A 16,078-nucleotide genomic window follows, 5' to 3' on the forward strand; every position below is an offset into this window, starting at 1 on the left:
TAAATAAAGCGAGAGAATAAGAACTAAACACGTGACATTTGAGATAGCGACACATTATGACCGATTGTGACATAAGCGATTTTACTCTTCTCAATCATATGACCGACGTTTTTTTTATTTATCCGTCTTATCAAGATAGATTTGGTTAAATAATTAGATTCTGCACTTTATTATTGTTCATCACAATATCGAATCTTAAATTTAATATAAAATATATTTTCTAAAAAAAATAAGATAACATATCACAATGAAATTATTTACATATAGCTCATGTGAAAAACAAAACTATAGAAAGATATATACTTAAAATATGACTACTCGACTATGCAATAAATTAGATAGTTAAAAAGAAACAGACTATAACTTTGAATATATTACATTCTATTCGATAACTTCGAATAAATTCTAACATTTTCCTGCTAATCATATATTATATTATAATTAAATATTAACTAAATGTTAGTACTAAGTTTTTATTTTATTTTTAAAGTTATGTGATAGCTTTTTTTACTATTGCTTCAATTTTTTTAATCATACTTATTAAAAATATTAAATAATTTTTTTTTTTTAAATATGTGGACAAATTGAGTGAATGGCAAGTATAAAGAATTATTTGGTGGAACTGGATAAGAAAATGTGTACTTGCCCTAAGTTTGGACGTTACGAGATTAGATAATTCATTTTAAGTAGTTAATGGATTTGCCATTAAAGAGATAATTTAGAGGCCTTAAACCATTATTTCGACCCACACCTTCAAAAAATGAGGAAGAAGTACCAATCCTCTGGTTAATATATATAGTTAGCATACATTCCTCATTTTAGTTGCAAGAAAAAACATCAAATACATTATATTGTAACGGTTTGAATATCTATCCGAAAAAATACAAGATTGCATAAGATTATTTTATACAAAAAAATATACTCTTATATATTAGATTATATCCACAAACTTATAAGTAAAGCACGAGAGTAAAAGCTAAACACGCGGCATCTGATATAACGACACATTATGAACTATAGAGATATAAGAAATTTTATTCTTTTCAATCATATAACTAATGTTTTTGTCGTTTACCTGTCTTATCAAGATAGATTCGATTAAATAATTAGATTATCTACTTTATTATTGTCACTCACAACATCGGATCTTATATTTAGTACGAATCGAATTTTTTCAGAAAAGATAAAATAATATATGATATGAAATTATCAACATAGACTTGATATACAAAATAAAGTTATAGAAAGATATAAACATAGAATATGACTACTCAAATATGTAATAAATTAGAATAATTAAAAGGAAAGGCATTAGAAATAGAATTTTAATAAAATATTTGACTGTGAATTAAAAGATTTTTTTTTTTTTAGAATAATAGATTTGATTTGATATTTTTTACCACACTACTAATAAATAAATAAATATATATATATATATATATATATATATATATATATATAATATGAGGTAGTTTTGAAGCCCATAGAGAAGAATGTGAGTCTTGCGGTGTTACCGGTTGAAAAGGGTAAAGAGAAGGGTGTGTGACCGGCAATAGCAGGTTGACATCATGGGGTTGAGGCATGTGTAAAATAAGAGAGCTGCTATAAAAATCCCAGTGGTGGGAGTAGGAATCTGCTTGGTGCCCATTCAAGAGACAGCTTATAAGAGAGAGAAAGAGAAAGAGCAGAGAAATTTAAAAAGAAAAAGAAATTTAAAATCAGAGAGAGAGAGAGAGAGAGAGAGAGAGAGAAAGAAAGAATGGAACGTGGAAGTGAAGGTTCGCCATCTCGCTATCAAAAGCATGCAAACTCACCTTCACCTGGTAAAATCTTCATTTCTCTTTTCTTCTTCTTCTTCTTATCTCCCTATATATATATGTGTGTGTGTGTATCTGTTACAGCTCTCTTCTGATCAGAAACGGCGCCGGTTTCGTTGATCGGTTTTGTCAAACAACTCCCGGCTTTGATCGGAACTGATCTATTCTTTTGTATCGATTTCTTGCATGCAATTTGCTTTTAATTTTTCCCGAGAAAAAAAATAAATAGATTGGTCCTTACTGTTCTTTCTTTTCATTTTTCTCTTTAATATTTGGAGATTTAAAAGATCTTTGGGGGTTAATTAATCCAGAATGTTCGTATGTGATATAGATATAAATCGTGTGTGTGTGTGTGTGTGTGTGTGTGTATGGATGCATTTGGCACACGTTTCTGACGACATTTGGGTGCATATATAGACCCACATAGAGCAGGTATTCTACATTTTCCTCTTCTTCTTCTTCTTCTTCTTCTTCTTCTTCTTCTTCTTCAAGTTTCTTCAAATTTTTGTTTGGTTTTGTGGTTTATATACATATAGAGATTTGTGGATATATTGGTATATATGTATGTTTCTCTTTGAATTACATGGCTTGCATGCAGGGGTCTGCATTCTGTGGCCTACCAATCCATGGATGTATGCAGTCTTTAATCTTTTTCAAAGATTTATATAACAGTGTGGGTGTATATATGTATGTATATATGTAGCTCCCTTAAAGCTTTTTTATTTATATAATTTCCACACCCAGTTCACTTTCCCAATTTAAAATTAATTAAATATTTCATTTTTTAATCAAACAAATTATTTTTTATTTTGTTTAAAAGAGACTTTACTTTTTTGAGTGAGTTGGAAAATGGAGGTGAACTAAATAGGCCTTGAGAAGTGAGAACGGGGAGAGAGAAAACCTTTTGACTTTCTGGGGTGGTCAACAAGAAACTAACCAAAAGAAATCCCAACAGTAAAATGTGGTGGTGTCGGCTGGCACTGGGTCCCACAGTAGTTATTAACACGCGCGAGTTGGCACGTGATGTCAGTGGAGCGCGTGGTTTCACCTAGTAACGCTTCTCGTTTCCCCTTTCAAAAATCCTTGTCGTCTTCCAACCAGTCCAATTGGCTTTTCTTTTCTCGCCATTGGAAACAAACGATACACATGGTATTACATATAAATATACACATATATATATATATATACACCTCCCATAAACATTTTAAACTGGGTATGCACCGAGTTAAGAAAAAAAACCTTCTTTCTGTGTTTGATACTTAAAGTAAGAACCTTTGGTGAGCACGATATAATACACATATATATCTATGGATATATCATATATGTTGTATATTGTTCTGGTTTGAGGCTTCCCATAAACATTTTGAACTGGGTATTTAACCAGTTGAGAAAAAAAAAACGTACTTTCTCTGTTTGATACTTGAAGTAAGAAGCTTTGGTGAGCACGATATGATACACGTATATATATCTATTGATATATCATACATATTGTATACTGTTTTGATCTCAGGCTTGAGCTCCGGCGATGTGACCAACACCACTGACATGATCATCAGCAATGGCAACCCTACTCTTCCAAACATGCTGCCACCTCTTCCTCCTGCTATTCCAAACTACGTGATCCGCGAGCAAGACCAGTACATGCCAATAGCCAACGTGATCCGCATCATGCGCCGCATCCTCCCACCGCACGCCAAAATCTCCGACGATGCCAAGGAAACCGTCCAAGAATGCGTCTCCGAGTACATCAGCTTCATCACCGGGGAAGCCAACGAGCGCTGCCAGCGCGAGCAGCGGAAAACCATTACCGCGGAGGACTTGCTCTGGGCCATGGGGAAGCTCGGGTTCGACGACTACATCGACCCGCTCACTCTGTTTCTTTCCCGCTACCGCGAGAGCGAGTCCGACCGCGGCGGCTCCTCCATCCGAACCGCCGCCGATCACGCCGACCACCCCATTTTGAGGCGTGGCGTTGACTATGGCGTGCCGCCCCTCCCTCCGCCCCCGCCGCTATTGATGGGTCATCAGTATTATTGTCCATCTCATTATAATTATCCCCACGGATTCTATGACCCTTCTGCTCCAGCCATGATGGGAGGTGGGTACTACAGAGATGGGTCGACATCCGGGTCTGCTGATGGGTCGACATCCGGGTCTTCCGTGCCCGAATATGACCCGTTTGGTCAGTTCAAGTGATGGGTTTACATCTGATGAAGGAGAAAAGGGAGAAGGGGAGTCCATAAGATATTGTTAGGTGTTGTTTGGTTATATGGCTGGAAAAAACAGCGTGTCCAAACTAGCCCAAGTTTTATTTTTCTTTATCTAAAATAAACCTAAAGATTAGATAAACTTCAGATTTTAGTGAGACTGACTGACTGGTGGTAATCTTTTGAACCAGATGCATGGCGAATTGTATGTTAGTTGATCCTGAAAATTATTTTGGGATTCATGAAAGTAGGGTTTATAAGGCAATCTGTTTGGTACCTTCAATGTACAACAACTATTTAGGGAGGTGCTATATATTAGTGGTGAGAATTTTGTGATAAGTGTCTTAATTTCATATGTCTCTTATGTCTTTGTGTGTTTTTTTGTGTGGATGCATACTGTGGTAAATCTTGGAAATGCATGCACATTTTGGGCTTATAAAAATGAATGTAAAGTTATTCTTTGAGATGGATAGTACTTTTGTTGTTTAAATTCTGATTTAAATAATGAACATTAAGATAGTTCACGTCAACGCTGATTCTTATTTGGTTTAAATTATACAGATTTATTTAAAGTGCGATTAAAACGTTAAGATCTACTATATCTATAAAGAAAGAAACCGTTGTATGTACCATTTTGGGTAATCAAATATTTTTATTTCTTTTTTGCTATCAGTTCTAGAGTCATCTATCTGCAACACTTTTAAACATTATAAATTGGTGTTTCTAAATCTAGAATGTACAATATTTAGATCTTATATTGTTTTATTTACTCTTTCTTTATATTCAAAAAAAAAAAATAATTAAAAGAACCACATAACAATTTGGTTTAGATTGTAACAATATTAACTAGATAGAAGAAATGGGTATTTTATTGTCCTTTTAATATTTTCATAATTTGATTAATCATAAATATTTTCGAAAACTTTTTAAAAATTATGAACGCGAGAGTAAGTTGGTATTGACACGAACATCATCTAATTTCCGTAATATGTAATTATTATACACAACAAAAACTACTTGCAACATAGTAAAATTATCTTCTAAAAAAGGTTTGTTTTGACACCTTGTTGCATGAAATTGGGAACGCCCACAACACCATTTGTAAAAAGACACGACTCGACTAAGATCAATTTTTGCTTTTTCATCTTTGTTTCTATAATTTTTTTTTTTTTTACAAAAAATGAATCTTAAAATAGGGCTTAACTTAAGCCTCAGATCTCTCTATATCTTATATTTTATGATTTATTTGTGTTTTTTGTTTTTGCTAGTTATCATATGTAATACCCTTATTTTGTCTGAAATAATTTTTATTATTACTTTAACTAAAATTTAAGAATAAAAAATTAAATCTTAAAAATTTATTATTATTTTTTATGACACATTTACATAACGCATTTTCTAACCCAAATTTATCTGACCCAATTCCAATCAAAACCAAATTTTAGCGGCCCATACACCAAAACAGCCCAAAATTCGGCCCAGATAAATAAAAGCCCAAAAGCCCATGTCCAACCCATAAAACCAGCCCATTCGGCTAGCACAAGCCCGCCAGTTTGAGACTCCAAACGGCACCGTTTATATGTGGTTTATTTGAAGCGGGATCTGAAGTTGGCTGTGACTGAATGAAGTAGGAAGCCAGAAGAGCAGGTGACAAAAAGGAGGAGGTCTGATGAGAAGCGAAGGACAAATGGTGGGGCATTGACTGGAGGAAGCGTCTGAAGCAGAGAAGCAGCCGCAGCTGGTGGCTGACTGGAGGATGGCACTGAGGCAGAATCAAAAGATGACTCGACAGAGCAGTTGCGTCAGGGACTTGAGTTGATTGGAGGCTAACGTCGTGGCAGAGGAGCTCGAGTTTGGGCTATAAAGAGGGTTGTTCTGGTTTGAGAGAAGGTGGAAAAGAAATTGAGAGTTGGAGGAGTGGGAAGCAGACAATCGGGGTAGGGATTTCGGAGACAAACAGAAGGAGGAATCAGAGGATAAAATCTGAGAGAGGACGAACGGAAAAGTCGAAACCAGGAGAGGGATTAAAAGGAGAGAATCGAGGCTTAGGCATTTCAGAGGTTAAGAGAGGGAAAAAAACAAAAGGAGGTGGGGGGAAAGGTTTGGTTGGGAAATTTGAGGAGTCTTAGCTTCAGAGGGAGAGTAGAAGAGGAGAGTGGAAGGGGAGTTGACTGGGAAGAGAAAGAGACAGAAACTCGAAGAGCGAGAATCGGGGCTTAGGCATTTCAGAGGTTAAGAGAGGGAAAAAAAACAAAAAACAAAAGGAGGTGGGGGGAAGGGTTTGGTTGGGAAATTTGAGGAGTCTTTGCTTCATAGGAAGAGTAGAAGAGGAGAGTAGAAGGGGAGTTGATGGGGGAAGAGAAAGAGACAGAAACTCGAAGAAAGAGAATCGGGAGATAGAGAGGAGAAAAGAGAGGGCTTCCGGTGGAGGCGAACCAGAGGGAAGAAGGGCAGACTATATTCAAACTAAACGGTACAACTAAACCCTTTTCTCTTTTCGGTTCCTTCCTCCAATTTCAACAGATTGAGATGTATGCCTTGTTTTAATTATGAAGCTTATACCTTGATGCTTCCTTGCGATACAAGGAACTGAGCGTAGTATATTAGCTGTCTTTTTTTTTTTTTTCACCTTGTGTTAATGCGTTTAAGCAAGTAGGAAGTGAATATGTTGTGTACACGATTGTAGTTTGGCAACAGCTCGTCCCTAGTTCTCATGCATATTAACTGTTTCATTGAAGTTTGGAAAAAGCTTGTTGAGTCTCTCTCAGATAACTTCATCTTGTTCCTGAATTTATTATGTTGTCACGTGGTTATAATTGTACTGCTGTTTTCTGTTTGTTTTCTTTTTCCTCCTTTTCATGCAAATTTGCATTTGCCTTCATTCTGCCAAAGGTTTGTGTACCATTGCTGGATTAGGATCTGCATATGGAAACTTATTGGTATTACGCTCCAAGGTTTTGCTACCTTGGTACTCAGGTGAGAATCCTAGGAGACACTTGACCTTGGGTGTGCTTTCTTTATCTCTTTGGTCTCTGATTTTTGTTTATTCAAGTCATCCTATCTACGGCCTACAAGAAAAAGCAACTATGGTTTAAGGGTTCTTTCTCTTTGTTTTATAGTATACATATTATGGATGATGAAAAGATAAATGATTATTTGGCAAGCCATGATCAGTAAGAACAATTAGATGGCTCTAAAAAAACTATGAAAATGGTTCTGGCTTATGTGCAGGGGGAAGGTCATTGCCTCGGTCCTTTCTTTTTCATTAGCATGACCTGTTCTTCTTTCTTTTCATGAGACTATGGCATTATGATGAGATCACATTTACTTTTTGTCTTCTTGCTGTGAGTCTTTTCCACATAGATTAGAATGGTCATCATTTCCTCCATATAAGGTTTGCATGTATGTGTACTCCACTGATAAAGAAACCATGCCGCAGTTTTTTGTATCATGCTGTGAGAGCAGGCTGCCTTGATGAGGTGATCAGTTATTTGAAGGTATAATAAAGAGCAGTTAAAATATTGTGTAGGCTTCTTTGTGTTAATGTAGGTAGTTAGAGTTCATCTTATCCCGTTCCTTCTGTGCCATACATGCTGAGACTAATGTGTGTGTGTTAATTGTAGGGCTAGCAAGCATTTACCCCAAGCTTAGTGGGATCTGGGTGTTCTTTTGATTTACTTTTGGTTCGTAATTATTTGACTATTTATTTCAGTAGTTTTTATTTCTCAATCATCCACTTGCATAATAGATAGAACATGAAAAATGCATGTATTACCTAGTTATTTAGCCTATACTACACTTTGTATTTTCTCAAACCTTCTCACTTTGTACGTTTACCCTGAGTTTTAAGACTAGTCAATCTTTAGTGCCTAATTTTGATTCATACTTCCAATGGGATTGGTTTTGACTATGAGTTCTAAGACTAGTCAATATTTATTGCCTGATCCTCATTCCTACTTCCAGTAGGATCAATGACGACTTTCTCTTATGTTGGATGAAGGACTTTGTTAATTTTTTGGGGATATCATAAAATAGGTATTAACTTTTTATTCAAAAGTTTCTCAAGTTTATATTTTGTCCTTTTTATCTCCATAGACTATGATATTTTACTTGCAGCTATCTATCTTTCTGGATTCCTCCTTTCATTTTGTTTGTTATTCTCTTGTTAGGTGTTTTTTTTGTTTCTGTTGCCTCATGCTTTTTTTGACGAATATCTTGCAGGGTGAATAGAAGTTAGTTAGTGGAGACATAAACAAAGTTTTTAATGTGTTTTTGATACAAGAGATTTTGGAAAGTTATACTTGGGTAAGGGCAGTCACATTTAGTTTGTTTCAATCATATATCTAATTTTATCCCAAATTTGATTTATAAATTATTGTTGATTGCTTAATTCAAGCTCCATATGTCATGATAATAATTGTTGTTGCTTATAAAATTGTGTCTTGTGCAATCCTGGTGTAGTTTGATAATGTTTTGCCTTCATTGAGGTTTGCAGATCTGTTCGGGTTTTATGTATAGCTTAAAGTTATTTGATGTTTCTAGTTTGAAACACTTTATGGTATATCCAAGCCTTTAGCTAATCTTATGCTTTTGTTACATTCTTAGAAGAAAAACATAAAAAGGAAAAACAGTTAATCTTTTTGCTAATAGCTTCAGCATGTTGGTGGAGAGATATGAGATGGTCAATTTTCTCGAATAAAGATTGCACTTCATTGAGAAGACTGTGTCTTTGTTAGTGCATTACTAATTAGAAGTCTGGATTACTACATGATAACTAGAAACTTTGTTATTGGTTGTCTGTGCTTATTAATGGAAGAGCAGTTCTACTTAGATCTGCTAGTTTAGAACTGACAGTCTTGCTTTCTTGGATAGAAATGGTATAGTTTCACGGAAATACCATCTTATCCTTAAATTAAGATTTGTTGATGATAAGTAGGTCTACCATACATGATACAAACTCTCTACTTTGGTGAGTTTATGTAGCTTGTGATAGTTGTGTAGCAAGCTATGTCGGCTAGTCTCATGGGGTTTTTAGTGTGGCAAAAGATGTTCGTTCTAAGATCTACAAATAAAAAGGAACTAAATGGTACAATATGTAAAAAATATGGTATATTCTTTCTTTTGGGTGTGATTTAATTAAAATCATCACACAATTGTTTATTTTCGTTTGGTATGTCAGTTATTTGATTCTCCATGTGCATTGTTATCTTTCTTTTTACAAAATGATTAAAAAAAAGCCTTTAATATCAATACATCTCAAACTTTATCTTCTTAATATGCTGTGGTAAACAAATACTCTAAAAGCTTATCCTTTAATTCTTGAGGTGGGTTATTCAGTATATTAATCTCCATAAGCGATGTGTGGTTCCCTTGCTAGCCAATGAGCTATATTGGATTCATGATACCCTGTCTGCATATATATACCAGTGCCTTTTAGATTCACTTTATCTTCACCTTTGGATAGAGAGGAAAAAAAGACATCTCTACTGACATTTGCCAACCTCAAAAACACTAATTCCATGGCCATTTTACCCCTGTGTTCTCACAATTAATTTATAAAGAACACCTTTTAACCGACAGCATTTTAAGAAAAAACTTCTTCCCTGCTGTTTTCCCTTCTCTTGTCCATAATTGTTTCCAACCAAATCTCTCTTGTCACTTTTTAACATTAAAAATCTTAAGAAAATAAAAACTAATAGCAAAGCTTCTTTTTTCTCTGCTCCAACTCAACATTCCCTCCAATAATGACAACTTTCCTCTCCCTTTTGCACATTCCAAGTGCTGTATCAAATCAAAATCAACAGTCTCTCGGAAAAATTTCTTCCTTTTTCTTATCCAAATCTATCTTTTGCTCGGTCTACTCTTCCCCACATCCTGTATCTTTTTGGGCAAAAATTTACTCTTCCATTTGAAACTTGGGTAGCTGTGAGTCTAATAATGGAGCTCTATGAGCTTGTAGGGCCAATTATATCAAATGTGAGAACTCTACATGCATTCCCTTCTTTTAAAGTTTTAATTAATGGGGTTATAATCCCATAGCTATTTTTGTCGAGTCTTAATTTTAAGGCTGAAATTGCTGTTAAGTAGGGAGTGCTGGAATCAAGGCCCAGAGAAAGCAAAGGGAAGCTCCATTTGTGGCTGTATATTGGAAGCAGAAGGGATAACAAAGAAAAGAAATAGGAGAACAAGGAGCGGCAAGCTTGATTGAATAAACTTATTCTCTAGAGGATTCTTATAGATCTGTCCTTCACAATATGGCCTCCAGGATTGCCCAAATCCGTCTTGTCAGTTCCCATCCTGAGGTTTATGAACCTTGTGATGATTCATTTGCACTTGTGGATGCACTTCTAGCTGACCGAACTAACCTCATAGAGCACCGTCCAAGATTGTGCATGGAAGTGGGTTGTGGTAGTGGATATGTTATCACTTCTCTGGCTCTTATATTGGGGCAAGAGGTTCCAGAAGCATATTACATCGCCACTGATATTAACCCTTTTGCTGTCAAAGTAACTCATGAGACACTGCAAGCACATGGAGTTCATGCGGAGTTAATATGCACTGACATTGCATCTGGTTTGGAGGAACGCCTGGCTGGCTCAGTTGATGTTATGGTCGTGAACCCACCATATGTGCCAACACCCGAAGATGAAGTTGGTCGTGGAGGAATTGTATCTGCATGGGCAGGAGGCGAAAATGGCAGGAGCGTTATTGATAAGATATTACCCATTGTTGACCATCTTCTATCAGAGAAAGGCTGGTTGTATTTGGTTACACTAACTACAAATAATCCATCGGAGATATGTCTCCAAATGAGAGAAAAGGGGTACGCAGCGAGAATTGTTGTTCAAAGATCAACAGAGGAAGAGAACCTGCATATCATCAAGTTCTGGCGGGATTTGGATTCTAAAATAAAGGAAAAGGAAACGCACTCTTCAGGATTCTTGGGTTCGCTAGTGTCGCAATTTCCTAGTTTATCATTGTGGAGAAGTACCAGTGGTAACTGAAACTGAGATCTTGTTGCATACAAGAAGTTATTTGCATTAATTTCTGTATATATGTAGTTTCTTTTCATAACTCCACATGCTCTCTCAAGTATTAGATGCTACTTATATTGCCAGAAAATGAGCAAAGTTTTTGCTTTTGTTTTTGTTCCCAATTCTTGATGTTAACATCTTTGCCTACTGTTATATCACCGCAAAGTGTAAGCCCTAGTTGGTCAGTATGGTATAATTAGGATAGTTTAATCTTTGTACACTAAATTTATTTGTCAAATTGTTCTAAATATAACATATAAATATCTCAGTTTATATAAAAATATTTCTGAGCCAGAAATATATTCTGCAAATAAGCAATTGAGTTTATAGAATAAGTCCACTGTTATTTTCTAAAAAAATAATAAATTCAGTAAAAATATTTATTTAAAAAAGTAAATTATTAGATTAATTTTAAAATTTAGTATTTGTTATAATTTGATGTTTAATATTTTTTTTTGGTTACAATTTGGTTATTTATTTTTAGCTGGTGTGTTTTTTTAAAAAAAATAATAATAAATTTAGTAAAAATATTTATTAAAAAATAAATTATTAAGTTAATTTCAAATTTTATCATTTATTACATTTTTTATATTTAATATTTTTCTCATTGAATTTTTACTTTTATTTTATAATAAAAAAGTTAAGATACTTAGCTAATATTTTGATATTTTATGGGCTAATTTTAAAGAGTAATTTATCTAACTAATTAAATTAATAATATTGATAAATTAATAACAATAATTAATTTTTATTAATTTAATTAATCAATCAAAATTACTTTTTAAAACATTCAAATGACTAATTTAATTAATCAATCAAAATGTTTAAAATAAATAAAAAAATTTAAGAACTAAATCATAACAAAAATAAAAAATAAAAAACAAGTATCAAACTTCAAGAACTTTATTTTTAATTTACTCAAAAGAAAACTCCACTCTCCTAATAAAAATTGAGGAACTCCCAAGTATTTACCCAAAAGAAAAACATGCATTTACATATTTCAAACTCGGCATTTGCACAAATCTTACATCTATGAGATATAGAAAAGTACATTTCTTATTGCTTTGAACAAGAAAGAAACTCAATACAATGAAGGAAACCCAATACACTAATCACTGATTTAAACTAAACTAGGACAAATACACCATGTGGGCAGAGGACTAGGAGAAGCAGGGTAAAGAATGGCCTGAAACTTTGGCAGCCATGCACTATCTTTTCTCAGTTGCCAGAACCAGCACAAGCTAATATACATGGAGTGTCCACTCGGCTGCGAAACAAATGAATTGAGAGTGTGTATAGACATATTGACAGAATCTCAACTGATATCGCTAGTCGTTTTTCTTCGGTTCGTCCAGAACAAATTCAGCATACAAATCCTTGAGAGCAATCACAACTGTGGTTATCAATGGGCCCATAATCGCTCCCTGTGAAGATCCGACACGAGTTAGAACACCAATGATGCTCAGCATAATACCGAATCAAGAGATGCACTTAACTTGTGATCACATTCATAAACTTTTAGGAGATTCTTGTGGCCCATCATTCTCAAAATCAAGGTAATCCAGAAGAAGTTGAGGAGTCAGAGAGACTACTAATATAACTTTTTAACCAATAACCTTTAACTATCTGACTTAACACGTATATTCTTATGATTAAGCAGAAAAAGCCAAAAAACAGGAATCTAAGACGTGGTACACAATGCAGCTTCCCGAACAATATTTGCCAGTACAAGAAAACAGTTTCAAGTTAATGATATATCTCTTGAAGTTCATTCGATCTTTAAACAGATCATGACAACCTGTCAGTATAACCCCATTATTTCACCCCTGTTGATTATGTGAAAGCATTTGACCTTAAAAAGTATTTTCTAGTTTTCATGGAGAAAATGGAGCCTAATTTTTTATTTCATGCTGTCTAATTGATGAGAACTAGGAAAAACATTGAACAGACTTACCTCTAGGGCAGATGAAAATAATGTCATACCACCAATGATGCTAAGCCCAGTGAGATATGAAGTGTAACCAGGTAATTCCTCCTGAATTTCGGATGCACCATAATCCATAAGCACAAGATGAATAACAGACAAGGTTATAGCCATTATATATCTACTCTCCAGCACAAGTTGCAAGGCTGCAGGAATTGTTGCAACCCAAGGTGGAAAAATTGGCAACAGAGCACTGAGGAATGCAAGTAAAGCCGACATATACAAAAAGTGGATCTTGTATAATCTAAACAAAAGCCATGTTAGACATCCCTGAAAAAAAGCAATCTCTGCCGTAGCAAGCAGAACCCCTGATATAGCATTATCAATAACTTCAACGCATTTGATCCTTATCGGTTGTGAAATTGGAAGCATTCGTATAACTTGTTCCGTTACGCCACCAGACTCAGATGTGATAAGATAATATAGAACCCAGAAGAAAACCATTGACTGAGACAAAAAGTTCATTACCTCCGCAGCACCATAAAGAATAGAGTTCCCAATAGAGAACATGAATTTTGTCCCATGGCCTAAAACTGATGCACTACTAGCCAAAATGCGCTGTGAAACATCCATGCCTTGGACAGCAAATGCTTTTGCCCTCTCGAGTAAATCCTCTCGGGTGATTATCAACTCCCTAAAAATTGCATCTAATTCTGCATAAATCTGTGCCCATTCCCTGTCACTGACCCTCTTTCTCAGGCTCAACAGCTTCTGAGTGTAAGGAGAGGGACTTATCAAAGCTGTAGATTGCTGTGAGGCACCGGCAGGGGAAGCAATCACAAAATGCTTAATGCCAGTCACGAATTCTGTCACATTATATTGCATCGCTAATGTATCTATCTGATCATACACTGTCTCGTAGAACTGGGTAGTATACTTATCTACCATTCCAGGCACATCATTCTCTTCCATCCATTTCTTTATACCAATTCTCTCTGCATAATTACTTTTCTCAACGTGTGATTTCAGCGAGAAAACGGCATCCTTCCCCTCCACTCCAATCTTATAAGAGAAAAACATCATGCCAACCAAAGACCCCAGAATCATGCCCACAATCAACCCAACTGCAACAATGGTGTTCAACCTCTTCAATAGCCCTCTAGTGAAAAAAGCACTAACCGGCATCCGCCTAAAGCTATTACTCCTAAAAGATGACACAGCAGACATTGTCGAATCTACATTTTTGGTACTGCACAGAAATCCCAAAACAAGAATCACTAAGGATCCAATTAACCCAATTCTCTCATAAGCAATTATAAATACCCCAAATGAAAGTAGCCATCTAAGCAACTTAGAAAACCCACTTCGATTTCGTCTTGGCCTATTAGATTTTGATCTTTTCAGAAAAACCCTCAAGAAAACATCCTTAATATCCCCAAGTGTACCTATAAAAACCTTGAAAACGGCAACAGGAATAGCAAGTACAGTCTCGGTAAGCCCTAATTTCAAAGGTTCACTCCAAAATCCAACTAGGGTATCCTGTATACCTCTCAACGGAATGGAACATAAGATTGCCCATTGAATTGGCCGGAGATACTCTTGCAACAGCTTGCCAACCATGTAAAGAATGAATATAGAAAAAGCCAAACCAGCATGAGCCATGGCTATATACATAGCAAGGCGTAACTGCGGGTCGCCGGAGAAGGCCGGGTTCTGATCTGAATCGGTGGAATTCGGCGTTGCCCGCGGTGGTTTGGGTGGCACGTTGGACTGAGGAGGAGGCGGGAGAGATGGGTCCGGTGAAGGCTTGCGAACTGACGCAGATCGGAACATGTCTTGCCATGCGACATTATCGGAGCTGGATTTCGCTTCTGCGTCCTCTGAATATGGCACGAGCTCCATCTTCTTCCTCCCGACGACTTTCTTTTCTTACACACAGACAGAGAGATTGTCGGAAGAAAGAGAGAAATCCAAGGAGAATGAACTGACACAACGGCAACAGATAGATTATTCTTGTTGGACTTTTCTGTATGTGGAATGTGGAAGAGAAGCAGAAGTGGGAGGGATATTAATGGTGAAATTATTTGATGTGTGGAATTACAGAGTTTCTTTTTCCGGGTAACAATGATTGATTTGATGTGGGGGAATCACTGGGTTACTCCTGCATGAGAATCAAACAGTTTAATTACGAAAATGCCATCATCCCGCACCCGACTGTCAACTTCCATTTTATATTTTTTATATTTAAAAATATATATATATATTTATTCATGTATATCAATAATTATTTTATACTTTTAAAAAATTAATTTTTATGTTACTAAAGTTAACAGTATCTTTTGTTTTTGTACATATACATGTATATGTATAATTGCATCTTGTGAATCTAATAATATCATTACTATAAAACGTTACAGATAATATTAAATCATTAATTTACTAAGAAATTATTTAAAACAATATATTATTTATATCGAATATCACATGAATTATAATAACATGTTTGAGTTCACGTTGCTTTCTTAATTTCTTTTTATTTATTTATTAATACGTCTGAATTTTTAAGTTATTAAAAGTTAAGCATACTCTAAAAATAATACATATATTGTATATTATATAAAATATTTGTAATATCAATTGACAACTTCAATAATAATAAATTTAAAGTTTATTAATTAAATAACATTTTATTTTAATTAAAATAGTAAATTCAAACACGAACTTGAATTTAAATAGATATTTAAATATTATTAGGTACTTAAGCTAGTATTTATTTATCTATCAATATAATCCAACAATTTAAGGTCTTACTTAAGTAATCAGATATTTATATTCCTACTTAAGTTTATAGTTAAGTCTCAATTAATTATTAAGATGACATGTAATATGATTATTTAAAATTATACTATTAAGATGGCAAGTTAGCTATATATATTTTTATCTACAAAACTAGCAAACAACAATACTTATATTTTATCATAATATATGTATTCTAATACCCGAGTCAATAAAAAATAGTAGTATAAAATAGAAAGAGTATTCTAGTATTTACCTAAGTTAATTATACATTATGTCTCATAATATACTATTTTAAAT

At 34.7% G+C, this 16,078-nt stretch overlaps 3 protein-coding genes across 17 annotated transcripts; 2 read left to right on the forward strand and 1 right to left on the reverse strand.

The window, feature by feature from the left end:
• The first annotated feature begins 1,616 nt into the window (after positions 1 to 1,616).
• Positions 1,617 to 4,490, forward strand: LOC110820722 (nuclear transcription factor Y subunit B-9). Of its 2 annotated transcripts, none has more exons than XM_022050300.2 (2): positions 1,617 to 1,823; positions 3,328 to 4,490. In XM_022050300.2, exons 1-2 carry the CDS (start codon positions 1,760 to 1,762, stop codon positions 4,011 to 4,013), a joined length of 750 nt encoding a protein of 249 aa, XP_021905992.1. In that variant the 5' UTR covers positions 1,617 to 1,759; the 3' UTR covers positions 4,014 to 4,490. The 2 variants fall into 2 exon arrangements, with proteins under 2 accessions (XP_021905992.1, XP_088074871.1); XM_088218745.1 differs by lacking the exon at positions 1,617 to 1,823 and adding an exon at positions 1,844 to 2,249.
• A 1,129-nt stretch (positions 4,491 to 5,619) lies between these two features.
• Positions 5,620 to 11,180, forward strand: LOC110820673 (S-adenosyl-L-methionine-dependent methyltransferases superfamily protein). Of its 14 annotated transcripts, none has more exons than XM_022050237.2 (5): positions 5,620 to 6,497; positions 6,917 to 7,000; positions 7,988 to 8,059; positions 8,246 to 8,329; positions 10,112 to 11,180. In XM_022050237.2, exon 5 carries the CDS (start codon positions 10,279 to 10,281, stop codon positions 11,026 to 11,028), a length of 750 nt encoding a protein of 249 aa, XP_021905929.1. In that variant the 5' UTR covers positions 5,620 to 6,497; positions 6,917 to 7,000; positions 7,988 to 8,059; positions 8,246 to 8,329; positions 10,112 to 10,278; the 3' UTR covers positions 11,029 to 11,180. The 14 variants fall into 14 exon arrangements, with proteins under 14 accessions (XP_021905929.1, XP_021905928.1, XP_088074876.1 ...); XM_022050236.2 differs by lacking the exon at positions 6,917 to 7,000 and adding an exon at positions 7,464 to 7,521; XM_088218750.1 differs by lacking the exon at positions 7,988 to 8,059 and having other exon boundaries at positions 10,109 to 11,180.
• A 916-nt stretch (positions 11,181 to 12,096) lies between these two features.
• LOC110820768 (transmembrane protein C9orf5 protein) lies at positions 12,097 to 15,018 on the reverse strand. Its single transcript, XM_022050351.2, has 2 exons — positions 13,013 to 15,018; positions 12,097 to 12,482 (listed from the first exon to the last, which is right to left on the reverse strand). The coding sequence occupies exons 1-2, from the start codon at positions 14,882 to 14,884 to the stop codon at positions 12,387 to 12,389; spliced, it is 1,968 nt and encodes a 655-aa protein (XP_021906043.1). The 5' UTR covers positions 14,885 to 15,018; the 3' UTR covers positions 12,097 to 12,386.
• Positions 15,019 to 16,078: the final 1,060 nt, after the last annotated feature.

The sequence above is a fragment of the Carica papaya genome, chromosome 4, assembly GCF_054855325.1.
Source record: "Carica papaya isolate Zhongbai chromosome 4, ASM5485532v1, whole genome shotgun sequence".
Classification (NCBI taxonomy): Eukaryota; Viridiplantae; Streptophyta; class Magnoliopsida; order Brassicales; family Caricaceae; genus Carica; species Carica papaya.

Coding starts and splice junctions, on each gene's coding strand:
- LOC110820768 (XM_022050351.2), bottom strand. CDS start 14,884: ATGGAGCTCGTGCCATATTCAGAGGACGCAGAAGCGAAATCCAGCTCC. Junction 12,483..13,012: donor TATTTTCATCTGCCCTAGAG/GTAAGTCTGTTC, acceptor GGATCTTCACAG/GGAGCGATTATGGGCCCATT.
- LOC110820673 (XM_022050237.2), top strand. CDS start 10,279: ATGGCCTCCAGGATTGCCCAAATCCGTCTTGTCAGTTCCCATCCTGAG.
- LOC110820722 (XM_022050300.2), top strand. CDS start 1,760: ATGGAACGTGGAAGTGAAGGTTCGCCATCTCGCTATCAAAAGCATGCA. Junction 1,824..3,327: donor TGCAAACTCACCTTCACCTG/GTAAAATCTTCA, acceptor TTTTGATCTCAG/GCTTGAGCTCCGGCGATGTG.